The sequence below is a fragment of the Mangifera indica genome, chromosome 1 (genome assembly GCF_011075055.1).
Source record: "Mangifera indica cultivar Alphonso chromosome 1, CATAS_Mindica_2.1, whole genome shotgun sequence".
Classification (NCBI taxonomy): Eukaryota; Viridiplantae; Streptophyta; class Magnoliopsida; order Sapindales; family Anacardiaceae; genus Mangifera; species Mangifera indica.
This window is the reverse complement of record NC_058137.1, coordinates 1,416,561-1,441,294: the sequence shown is the minus strand read 5'-3', so window position 1 is coordinate 1,441,294 and position 24,734 is coordinate 1,416,561. Positions and strand designations below refer to the sequence as shown.

General features: G+C 35.2%; 2 protein-coding genes across 3 annotated transcripts; one reads left to right on the top strand and one right to left on the bottom strand.

The window, feature by feature from the left end:
- Positions 1-5,474: 5,474 nt before the first annotated feature.
- Positions 5,475-10,481, top strand: LOC123227811 (TOM1-like protein 6). The gene is made up of 9 exons (XM_044652939.1): positions 5,475-5,839; positions 6,339-6,417; positions 6,588-6,686; positions 7,404-7,517; positions 7,799-7,962; positions 8,112-8,193; positions 8,271-8,356; positions 8,557-8,865; positions 9,400-10,481. The coding sequence occupies exons 1-9, from the start codon at positions 5,715-5,717 to the stop codon at positions 10,259-10,261; spliced, it is 1,920 nt and encodes a 639-aa protein (XP_044508874.1). The 5' UTR covers positions 5,475-5,714; the 3' UTR covers positions 10,262-10,481.
- A 278-nt stretch (positions 10,482-10,759) lies between these two features.
- LOC123227795 (regulatory-associated protein of TOR 1-like) lies at positions 10,760-22,783 on the bottom strand. 2 transcript variants are annotated; one of them, XM_044652933.1, is made up of 23 exons: positions 22,033-22,783; positions 20,276-20,378; positions 19,470-19,552; positions 19,206-19,364; positions 18,991-19,107; positions 18,711-18,868; positions 18,247-18,401; positions 17,993-18,137; positions 17,833-17,911; positions 17,591-17,692; positions 16,851-16,934; positions 16,650-16,760; positions 15,104-15,457; positions 14,813-15,002; positions 14,117-14,701; positions 13,593-13,799; positions 13,378-13,501; positions 12,767-12,891; positions 12,509-12,654; positions 12,326-12,427; positions 11,972-12,057; positions 11,598-11,694; positions 10,760-11,479 (listed from the first exon to the last, which is right to left on the bottom strand). In XM_044652933.1, the coding sequence occupies exons 1-23, from the start codon at positions 22,348-22,350 to the stop codon at positions 11,159-11,161; spliced, it is 3,951 nt and encodes a 1,316-aa protein (XP_044508868.1). In that variant the 5' UTR covers positions 22,351-22,783; the 3' UTR covers positions 10,760-11,158. The 2 variants fall into 2 exon arrangements, with proteins under 2 accessions (XP_044508868.1, XP_044508863.1); XM_044652928.1 differs by having other exon boundaries at positions 13,593-13,922; positions 22,033-22,782.
- Between the last annotated feature and the right edge of the window lie 1,951 nt (positions 22,784-24,734).

Below are 24,734 nucleotides of genomic sequence, written 5' to 3'. Positions count from 1 at the left end.
GTGTGGCGTAGAATGTAGCTGCTTTATTCTGTTCTACTTTCAGTGCACGCATATTGCAAGGTTTGCTTTTCTTATAGAACAAAACAAATTTTAAAGAATTAGACCCAAGCCAAATCCACTTAGTCTCAGTTTGGTGTTCTACCTGAAATGAGTCAAATTCAAATTGATAATTTTTGTTTAAGTTTGAGTTGAGTCTATTCGAATATAATGAGTTATCAAAAAATTATTAATAAATTTATTTTTTTAATGATTTTTAACCTTTTTTTAGGTTTTTCAATAGCTTTTTACATGATTTCATCACAATCTTGAATAAAATTGAATTAGATTTTATATATTCAAATTGAGATCAAACCAAATCCCTCTTAGACTGCTCTTAAATCCACCGCCAAATTATATAATTCATCTTGAAACTCTACATGATTGAAGTGAAGAAAGAAAAGCCCTTTGTTGCAAAATGCAAAATTGCAAATTGCAGTAAATGGAAAATGATTGTTGTTTCATGAAACGTCATCACCCATTACATTGCCCTTTGCTCTGTGTCAGCTTCGGATGCCTCTGAACTTCCACTTATTGTTTTTTCTTTCTTTTTTTTTTTTTTTCCCAATTACTCTGCCTCGTGTAGTAATCATAACTCGTGGCTGAATATAGGAAGGGCATTCATTGGTGATAATTGAATGAAGGGGAATGTTTTACGTTGTCGTTGTCCTCTTCAAAAAAGCGTGATGGTAATTCAAATTGATTAATAAAAGGTCCAATCCAAATTTTGATGGAATAACTTTCTCAACCCAAAAGTTTGAAAAATCTATTTATTTACCTATCATTCACTTTTACTAATGAATCACTAAAAATTATAAAAAATACTGTACTCTGTGTAAATGTTAATCATCGATTTGTCTTTATTTTAATTGAAATTACAAAAATACTTTATGCTAATTTCAAATTATAATTATAATTATTTTAGTTTATTGTTTTTTATATCTTAATTTTACTTTAATGTTATAAGTGTTTATTAAAGTGGAAAATATTAGATAGGGATAAGAGGGAAAATATTCTCAATACTTTGGTGTGGGGTATTTTGACAACAACAAAGTAGTCACATTAAATTGTCATTATCTTATCGCCATTAAATGAAAACATTTATTATTTTTTTTTTTGACATTGACCTAACTTTAGTATTCATACTCACTATTAAAAATCTTTATGAATTGAGAGTTATTGAATCTATTTTGGTAAAAAAACTTTGCTCTAAATTTCACATGGTGTTGTGTCGTCAAGGGGAAAAAATCATATTTTTTCTTTTTATATTTTTTACATATTATTTTTGTCATATTCTATGTCTTTTATGGAAGAAATAAAACTTAAAAAATATTCTAATAATAGTAAACAATTAATTGATTTTGATATCTCTCTTTTATAGATAATGTATCGATGATGTTCGAACAACCACCCACCAACATTGAATATACACTATTAAAGATTTTTGAAAGAATTCTAGATTCGAAGACATTTCCACTAGTTTTGACAAGATTTTGATTATTTTGTTGGATGAAGAGTAGTCCCTAAGGCTTCAACTAGTGGACCTTGTTGTTTTCAAAGATAAGTTGACAATGACAAAATTTGCGGAGCCAAAAGTGTGTGGGAAAGAATTATCAAATACTTAATTGGGGCTTCACTTATGTGATTATGAGATGAAGAGATATGAAATCTAAGATTTGACGAGAAAAACTAACTTAACAAGGAGATAGAGAGATTTAAAATCTATAATCTAATGAAAAAAACAAACTTAACAGAAGGGTAAGAAAAAAAAAAGAAAAAAAAAAGAAAAAGGAAACTATTTTCTTTTCTTAAACTCAATGTTTTTTTATTAATAATAATATTTATGTATCTACTTTCAGTAGACAAATACGTATATATTTGATATATATTATTTTATAATTAAATAATTTTAAATTAAAAATAAAATAATACTTGATTATATAATAATATATCAATTTATATATTTAAAATAGATATATATAATATTATTTTTTTATTAATATAAATGAATAATAGGTAGATAAATGGACTTTTTAAACTTAGGAGACAGGAATGTCATGGTATCAAAGTTTCTGTGGAAATTAGTGATTGGCCCTTTTTAAAATAATTAGGGTCGTGTCACATTGCTCCTAGTCAAAGCTCTACGCCTCCAACAACTAGCCACCCTTGTCCACTAATTTACTCAATGGTGGAAAATTATTAAGATGCCACATATATTAACATCAAATATTTAATAAGATTTTGGTTAAGCTGACTCCAACTCATATATATTTTATGGCTACGTGTCTTAACTTCTAAATACTTTTCTGCCCTATGAGATTAACGCATATTAATATATTTATAGTCTAACGTAATACCGTTTGGGCTGACAGTTTGTTTCGTGGAATCATATTTTTATGGTATTAGTTTAAATTTTATTTCAGAGAATTTTAATTTTAATTTAATTTAAATTAGTTTTTTGTCCAAAAATTTTAATTCTAATATAACTCTTAAATATTTGAATTAATCTGATTTAATTCAAATTAATTTAAAATTATCTATTATTTTCACTCTTTAAAGAGTTTTCAACGTTTTTATTTTTTTATTAAATTATCCTAATTTACTATTAATAAAACACATAATATAATATTTTATCTTATTTATAAATAGACCAAAAATTACATATTAAAATCTTTAAAACACCTTAATAATTTGATTAAGTAAGTTATATTTTTACTATTTAATAATAAAATAAAAATAATATAAGTAATTACAATTATATAAATATATAACTATATATAATATATAAATATTTCTAGGCCAAACGACTATTTCCCACCCAAGGTTTGATGTTTTCTCAAAAGTCCCCCCTTTAACTATGGAAACACCAAATACCCACCCATGGCCGGTTAGATTTAACCAAACCCTAACGCCTAAAAATTTTATCTCTTTTTGGCCCCCTAATCTTTAAAAACTAAAATTTTCCCCCAGCTTAAGTTTTAAAAAATGACAGTTTCACCCTAGGGTTTGGTTTTGAAATCTCCGACGACCGTTCCGGCTCCATTGTTGACGACCTCTCCCTCCCGAAGCAGCCTCTCCTTCCGACGAACGTTTTCCTCCCATTTGGAGGCTCGATCGGCGTCGGCTTCGCCTTGGGAGACGAAGAACTTCGTCGGGGAAGACGAAGTTCTTTGTCTCCCCAAACGAAGCCGACGCCGTCATCTTCGTCTGGGAAGACGGTCGTCTTCCCAGAGGTCTCCTTCTGGGAAGACGACGGCATTGGCTTCGTCTCTCAAGGCGAAGCCGACGTCGATCGAGCCTCCAAATGGGAGGAAAACGTTCGCTGGAAGGAGAGACTGTTTCGGGAGGGAGAGGCCGTCGGCAATGGAGCCAGAACGGTCGCCGAAGATTTCAAAATCAAACCTTAGGGTGAAACTACCATTTTTTAAAACTTAGGCTGGGGGAAAATTTTAGTTTTTAAAGTTTAGGGGGGCAAAATTAGATTCTATTTTAGTTTATTTTTAATATTATAGCAAAAATAACGATTTTACCCCTACCACCATTAGGGTTTGGTTAAATCTAACCGGTCATAGGTGGGTGTTTGGTGTTTCCATAGTTAAAGGGGAGACTTTTGAGAAAACATCAAACCTTGGGTGGGAAATAGTTGTTTGGCCATATTTCTACTATTGTTAATATTTTTTTTCAATATTTCTATATCTCTGAAAAATTATATTAAAATAATATTTTTCTAAAATATTCAAATCGTATCGAGTTATTTTTATGTGAACCCTAACACTATCCAATTTAATTTTAAGTCATATCGTGTTGACTCCAAATAAATTTCGTGCAAGAGATCTTAACCCTAATTTGACTTTTTTTGTATTATGTTGTATCAAATTAATAAATCATATTAAAAATTATCAACTCTAATATAGATATCATATGATCATGGTATATAAGATGTGTAATGTAATGTACAATATTATCGATATATTTATGCAATAAAATTTTATCTATATAATTTATCTAAAATAACTAGGAATTAATCACTATTTTTCAGTTAAACTTGAATTAAAGAGATGATTTTTCATTATTTAAATTTAAAAAAATTATTTGACACATTTATTAAATTAAAATATTAGTTTTAGATATTAAATAATGTTTTTTTCACTTTATATGATATATTATTAATTGTTTTCTTAAATAATTTAAACAAATTATTTTTTAACCTTAAAAAAACCCTAAAGAGATGTGTTGGTGGTCTATCTTATTGTTTCGTCTTTACTTGTAACACTGATCGATTGTAATTTGGTTACACATGTTTGATTTTATCAAATTAAAAAGTTTGACCTCATTATTGTATGAAATTGAAAAGGGAAAAAAGTTGTTAAGAATCTTGTCACCATTTATGTAAGCTCAAACGTTAATTATAAATAGTCGTCATCAAACCTGACGCCCAAAGACGTGATTCACACCCTCACACTTAGCAGTTGTCACTTCCAAATTCACCAACTCCCTTTTAAACGCTACTCTCGCAACTTTTGCCAATCGTGAGGGCTGACCTAAACCACCATTGCACACACAAGCTTCAAACAACAACTATGAACTTTCATGCTTCAATTTCAACTTTCTATTTAACTAAAATTTTTCTTAGTTATTTCTCATTCAAACTTCATCTTTTCAATGATTGGAATTTAAATATAATCTTACAATTAGACCGGTTTTTGCCCGTCAAAGCCTAATTTTATCATTAAATCATTAATTTTTAATTTTTAGAATTATTAACTAAATTTGAAAATTCTGTTTTTTTTTTAATTTTAGTAAAGAAAGACCGAATTTTTTTTGTTTCTTTACTGAACTTTATAAAAACGAAAAATATCGTTTCATGCAAATTCCGGTGGGAAATAAATAAATAATTAACGTAATTATTTTTGTGTTGAACCAAGAAAAGGAATCTTACCAAATAATGTCAAAATAATAAGCTAAGCGGTTTGTATTATAGACTGCTACCAAAGGATATATTTGACAATATCAATAAATTTGTTAGTAGTAGCCTCGGCCCATATGACAAAACTGCAACTCTTCCTAATAAAACAGACATTGCCGGCCCCGACTGTGACTTTTTAATTATCTTTTTGTCCACTCAATTCCATATTCCACTACGACTTTTTACCGCCCTTTATTATTATTATTATTATTTTATTTATTTTCTTTTTCTAAAATTCATTTTCCAGCTTCAAAAGACAGATATGCCCCCGAGTACACATTTATCTTACTCTCTCCACGTGGATGGTTCTAACTAATCCCAGCTCGTGATGTTTTTTCATTGGTGCGTGATTTTACGTTGTGGGTGAGCGCGTGGATGTTTAAGCCTTGGAAAAAGGCACGCCAAAACTGGGATTATTATGACAGAAAAAGAAAGCTATGAAAAAACGAAGTTTCCGCAAAGGAAATAAATGAGAGAATCAGTTACAAAATAGATAAATAAATAAATAATAAAAAGTTTTTCGAGAGAGAGAAAACAAATAAATAGAGATTTCTAAGATGAAACTAGCTATGATGACGGTGTATTTTCCTAGAAATTGAGAGAGTATTTTGGGTGAAATTTTCATAGTAACCAAACAAAGACGAGGAAAGTTTCTTTTTCGTGTTTGAATTATCTGAAAATTTGAGGAGAGGAGAAGAGAAACAGAGAGAAAATGATTTCGTCTTTATCTTCGACTTCAGCTACAGTTGCTGTGGAGAAGGCGACGAGCGAGCTTTTGTTGAGTCCTGATTGGACTATGAACATCGATATCTGTGATTCAATCAATTCTCATCAGTGGTAAATGATTCATAACGGTTTTGATTTTATTTCATTTTATATTGTTTATATCCTAGGGTTTTGTTGACAAATTTTTAGGAAATAAAGAACAAAATTGTTTTGGTTGATGTTCATGATTATTATAATGCATCTGTTGATTGTTTTGCTTTTATTAGCTGTTTGTTTTTGGTTATTCTCACCGTTTTATGATGATGTTGAAGACCGATGTTAAAGATTTTGGTTGACTTATGTTGTTTATTGAATTTTTTTTTTTTGTTTTCTCAATTATGATTGATGAGTCAGAGGATTTACAGGTTGAAAGTGTGTAAACTATAAATTGAAGGAACAAAAATTTTTCGGTTTGTGTAGATTTTATTTTATTTAAACATGAAGCTTCACTGTAAAAGTATTCTTCCGTTCAGGAAAAAGGAGATGACTCCTTCAGCTCTATGTCCGTGTTTTTCTTTTAATAAAAACTGTTTTTGTGTATCCATTGATGAGTTTTTGTTGATTTGTTCAGGCAGGCAAAAGATGTTGTAAAAGCAGTGAAGAAAAGGTTACAGCACAAGAACGGCAAAGTGCAATTTCTTGCTTTGACGGTAATTCTTATAGCGACCGTTTTGGTGTTTGTTGACTTGGAATCTTTAAGCTTCACTGGTCTAGTCCTTGTTTTCTTCTCCGTTAAATTCCTTTTTTTTTTTAGCCCCAATTCATCTGTTTGGGAGGTGGAATTAGTACTGATCAACTGTGTGCCATATCTATTTTATAGCTGTTAGAAACGATGGTGAAGAATTGTGGTGATTTTGTTCATTTTCAAATTGCGGAGAGAAATGTATTGGGGGAGATGGTCAAAATTGTGAGGAAGAAGGTAACTCTTTAATTCACATGTACTATAGCACAAAATGCATGGCAGTTAAATTTAAATTCGTGTTGTAGTTTTGTTGTTTATTTTTCTGATCAACCATAAAGAGGTTGGACTGGATAGATGTCATCTTAATCTTGATATTTCTATATTTGTATGCATGTAATAATTTGTTAGCTTCACATCCATTGTTGAGCTTTTCTTTCAGTATAGTGGAAGAGATGTTTGATAAGTTGTGTAGAATCAGCTATGTGATTCGCCGTGCACTTGTTTCCTTTGTAACCGCACCACATGAAGGCAATCTAATAGTAATCCCTGCCTTTGGTAGAAGCAAATATTTTATGTACCTGTAATAGGCCTCTGTGTTTCTTAGAATCCGAGACTTAGAGCCTGCATCATGGCCTTTTAGGGATGGTATTTTAAGTTTTGTCCACTTGAACGAAGTGAACAGAAATTGCATTTAGAAGATTGTAAGAATTGTTCAAGTTCCTAAAAAAAGTCATTGAATTAGTGGAAATGATGTGATAAATTTCCAGTAGTGTTTATGGAGGTTTTGTTTTTGAGGAAGTGAATATAATTGGATTTTGGAGAGACACATTGGTGCCAGTTCTCTCTGTTCTTGTGTCCACTACCTTCATATATTGCATGGAATTTTCAGTCTGTTATACTAGCAGCTATGTCTGTTTGGGGTTTTTAAATCACATATCTTGATGTGTTTTGCAGGCAGATATGCAGGTGAGGGATAAAATCTTGGTTTTGTTAGATTCTTGGCAGGAAGCATTTGGTGGAAGTGGAGGAAAGCATCCTCAGTACTATTGGGCGTACGAGGAATTAAGGGTAAGCATAAAGTGTCATATAGTCAATTTAAGTCTCTTGTAAATTTGGCCTCCTAAAGATGAGAGAATTGTCCCTTCCCAAGATTTAGTTGATAATGATTAATCTGTTGTTCAAGAGAGTGCAGTTGTATCGATTGCCTTTGATACTTTCACCCCTAATTTTCTTCATTTACTGAAGGATATTGTTACTTTGTTTTTGATACTGACATTCCATCTATCACTATATGTTTGGAGGCAATTGATTTCTTATAACTGGAATTTCTGATTATTGCACCCTGGCAGCGTTCTGGAGTACAATTTCCCAAACGTTCCCCAGATGCTGCTCCAATATTTACTCCACCTGTTACACATCACTCCCTTGGACCTGCCCAAGCAGGTTTTGGAATGCCAAGTAGCTCCTCTAGAAGGCTTGATGAAACCATGGCATCTGAAGTAGAAAGTTTAAGGTCAGGAATTTATTGGCTTGCTCACACTATTGCAATCCATCCTTTCTTGTTGCTTGTATTTTACAATCTTCTTGAAGTTTTTTTCTGCATTTTTTTAATATTTTGTTCTTAAACTATCTTTGTAGCTGATATCTTTCTTAACCGTTTAGTTTGTCAAGCTTGGATTCAATGCGGGCTGTTATGGAACTCTTAAGTGACATGCTGCAAGCTGTGAACCCTAGTGACCGTCAGGTATGTGAAATGAGGGTTTCTAAATTGTTATACATAGGAGTAAGATCTTTTAACTGTTTTCTGGTTACTAAATGCAGGCAGTAAAAGACGAGGTGATTGTTGATCTTGTCAATCAGTGTCGTTCTAATTCAAAAAAGCTAATGCAGATGCTTAGTACAACAAGGTTAGTTCTCACCAAAAGTATTCCAATCAATGCATTAATGGTTTCTTGCATGGTGCTCTTCATTTATCCTTAGATTTAGTCACTAAAGTGTGTGTAATCAGGTTTGGTTGTAGTATTTACTTTCTTCTGTCTCTCAATATGTTAGTAGTACATTCCCCTTGTGTACTTATCTAAAACATTTTTTCTTGCCTATTTAACAGCAACGAAGAACTTCTTGGTCGTGGTCTTGAGTTAAATGACAGTCTGCAGACCTTGCTTGCAAAACATGATGCTATAGCATCTGGTACCCCTCTTCCAATTCAAGGATCTGGATCCCCTCTTCCTGCTCAAGGAACAAATTTGAGTCCTAAACCAACCGAAATATCTTTCTCCAGCGTCAAATCAACTGAAATAGGTGACTCCAGCCCAAGGCCCAACGGTACTCCTCCTGCACCAGTTGCTACTGTGACAAAGAGCCTAATCAATGAAGAAGAAGAGGAGGAAGACGATTTTGCCCTGCTAGCACGAAGGTTGTTCAAGATTAATCAGTTCATCTTTTTCCGTTTTTTTTTTTCCCACAAGATCTTACAAATGGTACAAGATGTCTATATTTAACAATACTGGCATAAGTGGTATGATTCAGTATCATTCATTAGGATCTGGCTGGGAGAGCTTACCTGGTAGAATTATTAGATCATTCATAGCCAAGCAAATTTTGCTAGGTATGATGATGCCAGTAGAAGTTGGTTTGCCAAAGTGTAATCTGGCTTGGAGAAGGTTTAGTTATGTGTTCAGGCTTGTAGTTTGGTCCTATTAGTTCTTGTTGAAAGTCACTTGGCTGGCAGAAGGCCACAAGTGTCTTGCTTCCTTAAAATTGTAGTGAGGACTTGGTTTCTACACAAGGTCATTAACTTAGGAGATTTACTGGTTATCATTTTTTCCTTTTTTTTTTTGTTTAAAAAAGGGCTAACATTTATAACCACTCTCTTCTCTTCTTGTTGATGTTGTAGATTCGCTTTACTTAAGATAATCATTTTGCTTTTTGTCATTTTGTTACCGTGTAGGCATTCCAAGTCACAGCCTGTGCCATCTCAGAGTTCATCTGCAGAAACTGCTGGGGCTCTTGTGCTGGTGGAGAATAGCAACACAACTTCATCAATGCCCACAGCCTCAACTGCTAATCCTTGCAATGCTTTGGCTCTGCCTGATCCACCTGCACCTGTGAGGACTACAAAAGAGCAGGACATGATCGATCTTTTGAGTATTACCTTGTCAAATACATCAACTACTCTACAGGCCCCTGAAACGCCGTCAGCCTCTAACCAAACCCCACCGCACATACGTGCTTCCCTCAACACTCAAGGCTATCCTTACACATCACCAACTTATCCTGGATCTCAAGGGCAGGTACCCCACAACAATTATGTTGCCCCATGGGCTCGGCCTCAACCTAAACCAGAACCACAACCACAACCACTGCCACAAGTACAACCCCAATACCAGGTGCAATCACAGCCCTTGTATCCTCAATATTCATCTGCCTACCCTCCCCCGCCTTGGGCTACCACCCCGGGTTATTTTAACAACCAGAATCACTACTCTACCACGAACAATACTGTCTCAACTCCCCAGACCAATACACCTGGATCATATACACCCATGCGAGGGGCTAGAACCTTGCAGCAAAATAACTCATACCCCGCAAGAGCGATCAATGGTTCACCTGTAACTGGAGATGGTAGGGCCGCGTCAGCTTATGGGAATCCTGCACCAACAGCAGCACAGAAGCCCTTTATACCCTCGTATAGATTGTTTGAAGATTTGAATGTTCTTGGCAATGCAGATGGAAGGCTGAAGATGACTAGTAGCACATCGCCTAGCTTGACAGGAACTTCTGGCCAAGGTATGGTGGGTGGAAGGAAGTGACGATATGTTGTGAGTACAGCTTTTACGTTAACAGGGTATATTCATGTGAATATGATGGATGTGATTTTTTCCCTTTTTTAGTTTGGATTTGGAATGTATTTGAAGATCTTCGGATCAGCTGTCATAGTTTCCTTGAGATTGATTGACAGTCGCCATTTGCAACCTTTTCAATTTAGCTTTTATTGTTATGGCCATTTTGGTCGAAGAAATCTGCACACTATCCTGGCGTTCAATGCTTTTGATAATTATGCTGAGTTTTTCGCTTTCTGCCTAGAAATGGGATGGATTTTAACCTTCTAAGTTATTAATCATATCAACGCCTTTCTGGCCTGCTCTATTTTCGCTTCAGAAGCAACATGATGGCAAAAACTGGGAGAAGCTACATTTGATCTCTTATGTTGAAATTCTTAATCAAATGCCCAATTGATACAGAATTTCAACACAACACAGGATTCGTGACAAGGCTGAGTACCCCACATTTCCGGGGACAGTTAACCATGTCTCCAACACTTACATTATGATTAATGAAAAGCGTGCTGTTTTTACAAATAGGCCAATGGACACACCCAAAATGGTAGAAAAGATAAAAAGGGTTAAAGAAAAAAACTATTTACATGCATTTACCTATATGACAAAATTATTTGCCAAAGCCCCCTGATGCAGGATTTCTAACCCAAGTCGGACTCTACACCGGCGGCTAATGAATGTATAGCATACAATTTACCGGAACTTGCCCGACAAATATTTTTCCAGATGTATCAACAGGCAATGGTGATTGAGGTGGCAGATTATCTCCCTTTTGATGACTAGAATCAATTACTATAATTCTGAATCTTCTTGCACTTACTGCCATTCGGATATTTGAAAACAATAGCCAGTATATGCTCCAATCTATCATCAAGAATGAATAGACACACAAGCATCTGCTGCACCAGCAGCAAGCAGCACTTTATAGGGATGGAAGGTGAGGCAGCCTACGGAACCAATCTTCTGGGCCATAAAGCTAGGATGGTGATACCTGATGGAGCCTAGTTGTTCACCCTCCAGACTGAAAACTTTGATCAACTGTTTTGCTGAGCCACTGGCAACAATTGGGGCATGTCTATGTACAGCTAAAGCTGTCAATGAGCCCCTGTGAGCATCAATTGTGAGGTAAGTATTGCTGTTGTTTCTGATGTCAAGAAATTCGATATCCCCAGCCTGAGATGCACTGACAATCTGAAAGAAAAGAAAAATGTGAATTACATGAGCGAAACTTGAATTCAAGAACAAGGATATGGTTATAACATAGCAGAGTCATCTGAACAGAGATGTAACACTTTGATGTGCTATTTACCTTTCCTGGATCAAGCCCAGGCTGAAAGCTGACACCCACAACTCTTTCTATTTGCTGAGTATGAGGCCGAATATGTGGCCGAGATGTACAGACAAGCCTAAGAAACAAAAAGTTAAGACAACAGTCAAAATAACAGAAAGTGTGAACAAAGTGGGAATATCATATGGTTAGAGAAAAGAGGCATAAACGAAACATGTCTATTGCTGATCTAGTTTCATTTGAAAAATTACATAAAAGGCAAGTATAATTACAAAATAAAATTTTGGTGGTTATGAACTTATAATGATAATGCAAAATGGCCAAAAATGATCAAGCAACCTGCCTGTCTAAGTGAACAAATAAGAATATTAACAGACAAAATGTATAATGCTTACATTTGAGGCATTCGAACATCATAAAGTCGGACAGCACCATCCGTGAAACCAGCAGCTACTTGACCCCCGTGAACTTGAGAAGCAGACTGCAAATTGAAGAGTAGAAAGTAGACAAAGAAAACAAAAAGTCAGCAAAGAATAACACATAACAGACTAAAAACAAACAAGAACTGACTAAAAGTGTTTGAGGAACAAATTCTGTTTCAACTTCAAATGACCATTAAGTTCTTGTTTAGTTCTCTTCAGCCATTTACTTAACTATCAAAGAAAAAAATTCTTTAACCTCTTGGACGGATAAAAACGAGTTTAGCTACACTATACGACTAAGGCATGGGTGGGCATATGTCAACTTACCAATGCTGAGATGCTGCAATCTGATGATGAAGGAATGGAATTAACAAGCTGCTCTTTGTCCAGGTCCCAAAGCATAATGTATGATATCTCTCCAGAGGCATACTAATCAGAGAAAAGTAACGGTTTCAATGTTTTAAGCATTTAAACAGTCCTCACCTATCACATCACGTAATGAACATGTACCAGATATCCAGACTGCTGTTGCCAGTCCACAACAGCATTCAAATATCGCACACCAGGTTTGTGACCTTGGATTGCAGAGAATGCAGTAACCAGCTTCTGGCTATCCTTAATAGTATAGTCTTTCCAAATCCGAATATTTCCATTGCCTACAACAAATAGATGTAAATATTAGAATTATAGTGAAACACAATAATGCAATCAAAAGACCTATGAAAGCAAACAAGGCAACTAATCCAACAAGTCTGGAAAGAATATTACTTGAAGCAACAAGAAGCAGGCTATCATCAAGCTCATTCACAAGGCAGAGCTTAGAAATTCCTTTATCAGGAAAGCTATGATTATCAAAACCATTGAGGAGGGTATCTCCCTCATAATTCCATACCCTGAGAATAAAGAAAATCAAATAATTAGTACTCAAAAAAAGCTTTTAATGGAATTGCAATTGCATGAAAATTGGGATCCATATAATTACATCAAATAAAGCACGGCAATCAAATTTAAGTGAATCATGAACCTTTAAGTAACATTCAGGGCAGACACAAAGTGCTAAAATCAATCAATGCTATGGTGGTCTTATAGACTCATCCAACATATATATTCATTGTGGCACATATACACATATAATACTCACAAGAAAAAATTTGTTTAAAAATCCATGATCAATTATTGTCCCCTAGACTCTGTCCAAAACTCAATTCAAATCATTGGACAACCACATTGCAACTACAAGGAACAAAATAAGGGGAATTCTCTGAAATTCTGAAATCACCAACACATAAAGTAGCACAAAATTTTACTATATTCACCATAAAATGGAAAAGTTTATCATAGAACTTAATTACAAATAAATAGAGGGAAGCAACACACACCTAATCCTTTCATTCTCATCAGCAGCAACCACAATGGGTGAAAAAGGTTGCAGCAAGGCAGTTTTCGCACCATTTTCAAATCTTGTATCCCAGCATGCGATCGGATTGCTAAGTTTGCTTACAGCTAGTTGATACAATAAAAATTAATTAGATCACACATGGAAATCATCATAGGTTAAATTAAAAAATAAAAGAAAATAATTCACAAGACCGACAAGAGCGCTGGCATTTTGCAATGTGTTCCAGTGCAAATTTTTCCCTCTCTTCTCTTCTAGCTATTATTTCTTGAGTATCATCTGCCACTGTGAGAAGTGGCTTGGAGAAGTGGCCACAACTCCAGTTGTAGATAGTTGAATGAGGCAGTAAACTGCGTTCTGAAACCCCAGAAGATTCCCCATGGCCTATAAGTGGATCAGCTAATCCTGAATCAGGAGAATTTACAAGGTGAGGCCGGAACTCTAAAGAGTAAACTCTTCGCATCCCTGTTAAGTAACTTTGCCGAGGTGGGCTTACAGGAGGAGTTCTAAACTTTAAAGGTAAATGACCTGTCAACAGTATCAAATAAGTTCATAATCTTAAGAGTACAAACAAACGGAGGTATCAAGGATAGCAGACACCAATTAGAAGGAAAAAAAAAAAAGAGGAATAACTGATTACAATAAAAAGTAATTAATATATCACCTTTTGGAGTTATCCAAAAAAACCCATAGTAATAATACAATGGCATTGAAAACTTTACCTCCATTCATGTCAAACCAAGAAGATGAACGAGCAAGTCCAGCAAGAGGAGTTCGAGATGCTGATGTGTGTTCACCAGGACGAATACTGCTTGCTGTGGACATAACAGGTTTTGCCACCACCTGCTCAATCCCTATAATAGACAACACTTGACAACCAAGGCTTGCTATGCGTGGAGAAGGATCTTCAGCTAAAGTACACATAGCCAATACACATTGTGAATACATTGCATTATCTAGTGGTTTTGGTCTTATATGATTAACAACCCCATTGCTGAAGCCATCATTTAAGATGCCAGAATCAGAGTGTTGAGATGAATCATCAGACACTGGGGATTCATGCATAATTCCAGTATTAGCAAGAGGACTGCTGGTTGAGACCCTTCCATCTCTGACCAGTGATGAGTTATCATTGCCAATTCTTGACAATGGACCAATTTGAGATGAAACAATATTTCCACTTCCTGTAGCTTTTATACCAGCCAACGAAGGTAAGGAACTCAGTGGAGAACTAGACTGAGGTTTCCAATATGCGGCAGCAATTGACTTGAGATGCTGCTTGTGGCCAAAGGCAAAACGTGCCAGAGCTGTCAAGATATTAACAAACTGGGCTATGTTATCACAACCCCCAACACAGAGAAAACTAGGAATCAATCAAAAGTCCAACCACAAGAATATTTTTTATGAGCATCACATACCTACAGCAACCTCTGCTCTGACAAGTGGGCTTCCATCTAAAACAACGCTTAAAAGGGCTTTAACAATACTAATTTCTGCTCTAATCTTTTCACCATCATCATATTCCTCATCTCCTTCAACACCATCTCTACACGAATCAAACCCAATATCAAGCAGGGTACCTAAGGAGAAAACAGCAGAGGCCCTAACCTGAAATATAATGGTTTCAACAATTCAGATATGAAATCAAAATGCAAATTCAAAATGAAAAACTAGTTAAAGATATCTTTACTACAAAGAAATAAGGTAACCTCAGGCTGCGGTTCAGAGAGTAGAGGAGCATATATCCGTGGGGCATCTGAACGCAGACCAATAATTTGAGCCTCTGTGAAATCTTCCCACAACTTACCCAGACATAGACAAAGCCACTGAAGAAATAATGGTTCAGTTTGTGCATCATTCGGTGTTGAAGCTCGAAGATGCTTCAAGCACACATGGACTAAATTAGCTCCCATACAGGCTTCCTGTCCCCGCCTGTGCCCATCAACAATGACAGCCAGCACAAATGCAGCCATGGCACGCTGTTCTGGATATGCTTCCATGCTATCAAGAAACCTAATAAAATATGCATGACCTCCATCCTTCACAAGATCAACCTGACATGACTGCCATCACCACACCCCCCCCCCCCCCCCAAAAAAAAAAAAAGGAATTTCATTATTAACACCATCAGAAATCACATATATGGTAGCCATTGAGGAAAGATAGCATAACAACATAGCTAATGCTAAAACCAGGCAAAGGAAAACAAAACATATGGCATTTCTTACTGGTAGTAACTTGAAAAATTTTATAATTCTTTTCTTTACTACCATTCATCTTCACTTACAAATTCAGACAGCAACATGAGCAAGGAGGAGGAAATATTTTAAAACACCAGACAATGAGGTGGGTATGGCCATTTTATGTCTAGTCCAACATGTAAAGCAGGCTGCTTGCAGAGCAGACTTGGTTCTTGACACATTAACAAGTAATCACTAAATACATTAGGTGAAACTAAATAGCACCCACTGCTAATGACAAAAAGGTTGATGATTTATGATTTCAAAATTTCTTTCATAGTCAAAACCACATTACTTTATTTCAAACACAATCAGACCTAGATTTGGCGAAATTTTCCACCATGGCATCTAATAGGCCCACCTCTCAAATTCACTTGATCCCTGCATGCTACATCTAAAGTTTCTAATGTGCAACGGTAGCTACATGGAACTGAAATATGAAACAAACAGCCAGGGGTTGAATCGTATGACCATTTGAAGCCCACAATGTCATGAAAAAAAACAGAAATTTCATAGATCTCAGATTATCGCTCTTAAAATCAGTAGAAATTGACAGCCTCTAACATTTAACTCCCCAATAGTACAAAACCAATGTCTCTTTTCCAACCCATGAGAGAGATAATGACGCCTTTTACTTTCAAAAATTTCTATCACTGAGTTCATTTGATGCCAAAACCAACAATTTGTCAAAATGTAACACCCTACCCTTGATTTGAAATATCAGCCCATATTACACAAGGAACTATGAGATTCAACTGGCGCTTTGAAAATACATGAGCTACAAATGCTGAGCCAAGTTCAATTAACCAAACCATTGCATGGCTCAGCTTGCATATACCCCTAAACTCTTCATCTATAACAAGTTTTACAGGAAAAAATTTGTTGCCTAATTCAAAAAGGAAGCATGCTAATATCACAATATTTTAACTCAAAGTAATGGGGAAATGCCATCCAGGCATCTTTGTCAAACATTCACACCACACATAGCAAATTTGTGTAGAACTCCTAAATATACCTTATCCAGTGCAAGAATTTTTGTCCATATGAAAACAAGAATTTGGCGTAGTTCAGGGGTTGTTGTTTGCAGCAACTTCAAAACATATGGAAATATTCCAACAGACAAAGCCTACACAATCAAAAGCAGTTACATGAATTATGGCCATTTACGAAATAACAAAGAGGAAATAATTTCAACAAAAGGAGACAAACACCCTACCAGGTCAACAGCCCATGGTCCCATGTCAAGGAATCTTCCAAGAAGAACTAGCGCCCGAAATCTATGGCATTGACTAAGTAAAACCTGAAACATGGAGAGCCAATACATTGGTCATTGTAGTTATACACCAAAAAAAAAAGATTCAATGAGAAAAGCAGCAGAGGGAAGACAAGAAAGTAACAACATACTAAGAAAGAGAATAACCATTTTTTTGTGAAACCTCAGTCCCGGCTTACCATACCAAGATTTGGAAAAATATAAACCATACACACATACAATAACAGAGATATCAGAACTCCATGATTATGCAAAGCATCAAGCACGAAAACAAAAAACAGAAATGGTTATCAGTTTATTCCCAGAATCAGCAATGGGCAAGAGACAATCACCAGGAAGCACCTAATAACACAATACAAGTAATGAAAATATCAATGATAGCTTTGCAACATCACATTTATCAATGAGAATGTCAACATAAATTGATAATATGATGTTACTTTCAAATCCTTCCAACACATCAATGATGAGAATTGAGAAGCACAGTGAGCCACTAATGAAACATAAATTAGGCAAGTTATTAGTAAAAGAGGGAAATATACATTATAATCTAAGAAAAAGAGTAGACAGAAATCTAAAAAATACATAACTCAACCTACGTTCGAGAAATCCCTAGATTACCACATTCTAAAAAGAGGAAACCAAGTGATCACCCCAAAACCATGGACCAAGAATTGTCATACCTGAAGAACAATAGGCAACTGCTCTGGAGGTTTTTTATGTTCAGATCCATGATCAAGCCACACCTCAAATGCTGTGAGCTGTTCACTGAAAAACGGACTTGACTGAAAAAAAACACAATCCCATCTAACTCAGCAACTTCAACAATAAGACAGAGATAAAAAAGAAACATTATTTTTTAATCATTTTGACAAGGAAAGAGCTTCGCATTAGCATACCAACGTTTTCAAGGAAAAACACAGACCTGATATTCAGCATTAGGATCCTCAACCAATGATGGAAGCTGAGAGAGGCAAATTTCAGCAGCCATGTCCCACGCATCCCTGCATGATACAAAAGTAAAACAATTACAAGAGTTTGCAAGTAGAAAAAATCCCAATTAACCAATAAGACCATTTTAGTACCACATATGATGCTGATGGGTCGGTGGCAACATGGGATGAGATATCGGTGAGCAATTTGCCGAACGCATAATTCTCTCAGCAAGTAAAAAATTTCTAAACAGACTGGCAACTAACAAATCTTGTCTGAACAATCTCTGAAAAAGATCTGCAGCAAAAAGCTAAACATTGGCTACATAGATCACCAAAAGAATGCGTATATAAACAGTTAATCATTTAAAAGGTGTACCATGAAAGATCAATATGTAAGAAACTACCATGAGGAAGAACATTCCAGGCAATAGTATCAGTCACTGCTGTGAAAATCCAGTTCAATTCCCCCAGAAGTGTTTTCCGGTCGGTCTGGCGGCCAGGAATTTTGTCTATGAGAGAATAATCAAGTGACTCATGCAATAATGAACGTTTGCAGAACCTGCATTGCAGGATACAAATATCAAAAGGGCAAAAGCCTTTGCAGAAAAAAAGTTACTATACAACAATAATAAACCCAAGTAATAGCTTACTTGCTACAGAGACAAGGAGAAAAAGGGAACAAATAAAAAAAGGGAATAAATCCAGACAAAAAATAAAGAAAGGAAATTATTTTTGTCAACTAAACTGTTATGGTCATGGTGATTCTCATTCCAAAAATTTTCAGAATTAAGAATGCATTTCAGCATTTTATATAAAAAGAGAGCTTGGGATAATAAACAAATGGAACAGATAAAGAGAAAATGTTCACCATCTTAATGCCATTGGTATTGGAGTGGTGAGGCAAGAAGTAAATACATCAGCAGGAAACTCGTCACTCTGAGGGAGAGTCTCATGTGCTTCACAGGCAGCAAGCAGAATACAATCCCTTGTAGATCCAGAGCAGTTGGATGCACCCGAGTCATGAAGCTTTTATGAAAACCCAATCCACCAAATAGATAAAAATTTTAGAAAGAGATCAATCCAAAGTCATGGCCACAAAAATTATCATCCTAAGTAAATGAAAAGAAAAACATTAGTGAATCCACTACCTCTGTAAATGCATTGACAATCATCCCAGCGGCAGAACAGTCAAAAACATATATGGATGGAGTCTTCAACCAGGAATCAAGGTCACTGATTGGCAAAGGGATATACTGTGTATAACTCTGTGGACAAGATATACCAGTTATTGAAGACAAAGAATTTACTAAAAATGTGGGGAAAGACGAACATAGGAAAAGTCTAAACGAATAAAAAGGAAAACCTTATTGAAAAGCCAAATTTCACCATTGGCAGTTGGTTTTGGCACACCATGCCCATTGTAATGAAACAAAACCCTCTCAGATTTGGCATATCTACGACATGCATTGCAAAGTTTCTTTACTTCCTCTACAGTAGGATCAAGCTGAACTTTATACCGAGCCTGTTCACATCTCAAAAGGTAAATTGAAATTGAACTCAATATGGTTATTTATGTTATTAAGAAAGTCAATATGGCAATATAAAGCATAGTTAGAAGTCAAATCACCTTGGGTTGCCACCTCTCATATTGTAGGCTCAAGTTCTTTCCAATAGTTTCAAGTGCTTTTTGGGGTGCCATAGAAAACGGATCTGCCAATTAGGGGATGAGCTATCAATGAGAACAGAAGTTCTAAACTACAACAAGATGAACCTAAGGAAAAAAAACTGTGCGGAAGACAGATAAAAGAAAAGAATTTGACTACAAATTGGTTGCAACTGTAAGTGTAGTGTAACTTTCACGAAGTCAACATAGTGTTAACATTGCAATAACTTATAACTAGTTACCTTATAGAACAAATCATGAGAAATTTCAAGAATCGGATTAAATATATTAAAAGATTTTGAGAAATGTAAAACAGTTCACGCATATGCAAGTAATTTGTAGCAGTCTTCCAAAAAGTGAATCAGTAAACAATTTATACAAAATTACAATGGCAAAAAAGAATTAAAACAGACATTACTGGAATTGACATGTTCAGTCAGGAGTTCCATTACACAATATCATTAAAAAAATTATATATTTGCACCTGCACACTTGTGCACACAATCATACACATACATGTATATATATATATATGTACATGTATTGTTTTCTGGTCAAACATACATTGATATTAAGTACTTCCTAACTTATCTTCAAGTTGTGCTAATGTTACTTAATCGGTCTTGCTTGTTATATATATATGTATGTATGTATTTATATATATAGAAAGAGAGAGACACACACACACACAAAAACACAAACACATTCAAATTCAATCAAGAGGATTAGATTTATAGAAATAAAAAAGAAATAGCATTTTGTAAATGCACCTATCCAGCATTCCATTCTTGCACAAGGAGATATCTTTATTACATCCGGTGGATCAACACTTATGTTTAAACATAAAACTAGAGCTACGCATCCTGTCCTCATCTGCACAAGATTAAAACCAAAAGAAAAAAATTGAAAATCATATCAAGATATGTCATTCGTTATAGCATTTATCGGTACCTTATACAACATGAAAAATGCAGAAAATCAATTGAAAGTGACTGTTTTTCTAACAAGAAAAACTTTAAGTGAAAGAGTAATGCTATGTGTATACACTTTTGAGCACACAATTGGATGCACGATGATGTGTCATCATGTTATTAGATATTATTTTATCTTTAATTAAAATACACTCAATCAGATGATGACACATCATTTGTGTACATAATTGTAAATCAAAAGTGTGTAAACATATTTTTTATTGTAAGTGAAATACCACTGACACTTCAGATGCCTCGTTAATCCTCATTGCATAAATAAAAGTATGGATGCATGCATGTTTGTAGTGAATCACAGTATCATTTGCCAAAAGGAAAAAAGGGAAGAAGTTCATAATGAAAACCAATAAAAAAATTATTAATGATTTTTTGGAAGGACAACGTTCTCTTGGCACTGTCATAACAGTAGAAAAGATGCACACCACATTTCAACAAATTCTCTCCCTATAAAGGAACCAGATAAAAATGCACTTCCCCTCAGCAAGTTCCCTTAACGGTGCTGTACTAATTCTTCAGATAAATTTGTGATAAGAAAATCAATCTATCATGAAATAAAAGGAGTTCCAAAGCTCTACTTTTACCAGGAAAATACACAATGATATTGGCATGACACAATTATGATAGGATTATACGATTCATTTTAAAAAGGGATGATTGCTGCCTTTGTCTGCCTAACAGGATTATTAGTTTATGAATCAGTTGTGGGGGAAATTGATGTGCATATATCTACTACTGAAATTCACATGATTCAGACCGTAATCCACATTGCATTATTATCATTATTATTATTAAAAAATTCAAGAGAGCTTAAATAATCACTGTTGAAGCAAGAGAACAACATAACTTACAATTAGAAGTAAGACACTAAAAACAATCAAGATCTAGGTCAAGAAGTCTTTAAAATAAATTGACATTCGGTATCAACTTATATTTCAAAGGTCATTCAAGTGCTAAATCACAAGGATTCAAGCCCTTTTTATACCCTTCTCATCCCTATCACAATTCATAAAAACCACAGACTACATTCACAGAGTTAATAACACTTTATTGCATCTACAGCCTCTTCTTTATATTACTTTTTCACAATTCAAAATTTATCTTTAATCTCTCTTCCCTGTTTGTCCCATAGACTCAACCATTAAGCTTGTTTTACCTATTCAAGGTTTAAAAAAAAAAAAAAGATATGTCTTAATCATCACTGAAAGTGAAAAGCCAACAACACTATGATCAAAATGTTAAATACGGCACTGCAGCACCTAAGCAAACAGCAAGTTAACTGCCAAGTCAATCAAGATAGATAATGATTAAACCTACTTCAAACACAAATGTTCAACTATAATTCAAACAAAGCCAGCTCTACTGATTTCTCCAACACTTACTGATGCTACTTCATTCTATTCTAACGAACTAACAATGGCAATCGTTAAGAGTTTTCAACAAATTAAATGAACAAAAAGAAACCCTAGAAGCACAATCAAATATTGTAAATACAATTTACAACAGCATTCAAGAAAAACGAGTTCAAAACAAGGACTTACACGGTCCTTTGGCCGCCATTTGGAGACGAGACCGATATCAGATGGACCAGTGGGAGTAGAAGCTTCAAAGGCATCGTGTCGGAGCTCACACAAAACGATAGTCTGAGGCAGGTAAGCCATGCTGGTGGTGGCACTGTTCCCGGAGGTGGTTGCAATTGATGTAACTGTAGCATTGCCGTAACTGCTGCTTGCAGTATCAGAATCTCTCCTCTGAGAAAACAAATCGACGTCATCTTGCGCGGAGCCGCAGTCGTCAAAGTGGTTTGAAACGACAGCGGATTGTGAAAACCTAGACGCCATCAAACCTCCTAATGCCATCCAAATCACCAAATCCCTCAATAAAAAATAATCAAATCAATCCCTAATTTAAAAACCATACCACGCGAGAACACCTCCTTTTAAAAATTATAGATAAACAAACCCCTAGGTTTTGACTTAGATATGATTTAAGATCGTGAAATCAAACAACTTAGAGACAGAGAGAGGTTAAGAGTATAAGAAAAGAAAAAGACTAATCAACGAAGCCGCTGAACCAGCGGCGCATGGAGATGCGACGGAGAAAAGAGAGAGAATCCAGCTCGAAGAAGAGAAGAAAAAACAAGTAAGATTAAGTTAAAACCCTAGGCGAAGGCTGCTGGTGCGGCTGCGGTGACGATGGTGGCGGCACAGAACGAATAAGAGAGAAGAGAAGAAAAGAAAAAGAGTGAATGTGGATGTGTGCTTTGGTGTATATTGTGCTGCTTCCTTTGCTAGGCCGTGCTGTCTTTCTTTTATTCATTGGTTTGTTTTTTGTTTTTACCACTGTGAATTTTTAAAAATGTTTAATTACAAAAATAGACATGAAATTTTTAATTGACAAGATCCCAAAATTAATGGAAGAGAATGCATGTATCATTGTATGAATAATAATAATTAATAAGAAGAAAGCAGCATCCGTATTGATTGAGTCAAAAACTGCTTAAAACTATTTAAGTGGCTTCAATTTCTGTGTTAGTTTCTTAATCATAATTAACTTATTAAATCGTGTTTAGTGTAAAAGAAATTACAAACAAAATAATCTTATTGGCTTAAAAAAAACGTCTCAGTCAGCACTGCACATACACACGCGTACATTGAAGATGCTTAATTTCGAAGAAGGAATGATGTAGAGATAGAATGGCTAGCTCTGTTCTGTAGCAAAGCAGCTTATGCCACAAAGATTCGCTCTTTCTTTTACTTAAATTTGACCGTTGCACATTATTGACTAATTCCCAAAATCAAAATATTCAACCAAACCTTCTTAATTTATTAATAATATTATTGTGTTACAGTTTGGTTTGGATTCTTTATTGAATTACAAGAGAATCCATGGTTTAGTTGGGTGTTATTTGATTTTACTCGATTCTGTTACCATTACCAGAAACCAAATAAGGCAAACAATATCTTCATTATCTTTTTTACTCCTTATACGATACACCTCTGTAGTTTCCCTTTGGATAATTACCATGTATAAACAATAATGGTAGAAATTTTTTTATTTAATTGATGCCATTTTTAAATTGACCATGTTGAATCTACAGGTGGATTAGTGTTAATTCAAATTTCAATAAAAGTTAATTTAAGTTTTATTTAAATTTAAAATAACAAATTTGAGTTTAAACCTGAATTATTAAAGTGTTAAATAGTACGATTTAGAAAGAGAAAAAATGTCAAAGTGGAGAAAAACTTTAATATAATGATATCAATAAGCTCTCAAACTTTAGTCAAATTATCGAATTAAAGTTTTAGCTCAAATTTAAATCGTTTAAGCTATATATAAACTTAAACTTAAATCAATTTTTTTCGAATTCAACCCTAATTCAGTATACTATGAATTGTAATAGACTGAAACAACAGAAATAAAAGTGCAATTAACTCTATGTAGTGTCCGGTAATAAAATAATGATCAAATTGACTTTTAAAATAGGCCAAACGACTATTTCCCACCCAAGGTTTAGCGTTTTCTCAAAAGTCCCCCCTTTAACTATGGAAACACCAAACACCCACCCATGACCGGTTAGATTTAACCAAACCCTAACGGTGGTAGGGGTAAAATCGTCATTTTAGCTATAATATTAAAAATAAACTAAAATAGAATCTAATTTCGCTCCCCTAAACTTTAAAAACTAAAATTTTCCCCCACCCTAAGTTTTAAAAAATGGCAGTTTCACCCTAGGGTTTGGTTTTGAAATCTCCGGCGACCTCTCCGGCTCCGTTGCCGACGACCGCTCCCTCCCGAAGCAACCTCTCCTTCCGGCGATCTTTTTCCTCCCATTTGGAGGTCCGATCGACGCCCGGAGACGTCGTGGGAGACGAAGACTTCGTCGGGAAGACGAAGTTCTTCGTCTTCCCAGAAGAAGACCTCTGGGAAGACGACCGTCTTCCCAGACGAGGACGACAGCGTCGGCTTCGTCTGGGAAGACGAAGAACTTCGTCTTCCCGACGAAGTCTTCGTCTCCCACGACGTCTCCGGGCGTCGATCGGACCTCCAAATGGGAGGAAAGAGATCGCCGGAAGGAGAGGTTGCTTCGGGAGGGAGCGACCGTCGGCAACGGAGCCGGAGAGGTCGCCGGAGATTTCAAAACCAAACCCTAGGGTGAAACTGCCATTTTTTAAAACTTAGGCGGGGGGAAAATTTCAGTTTTTAAAGTTTAGGGGAGCAAAAGGAGATAAAATTTACAGCC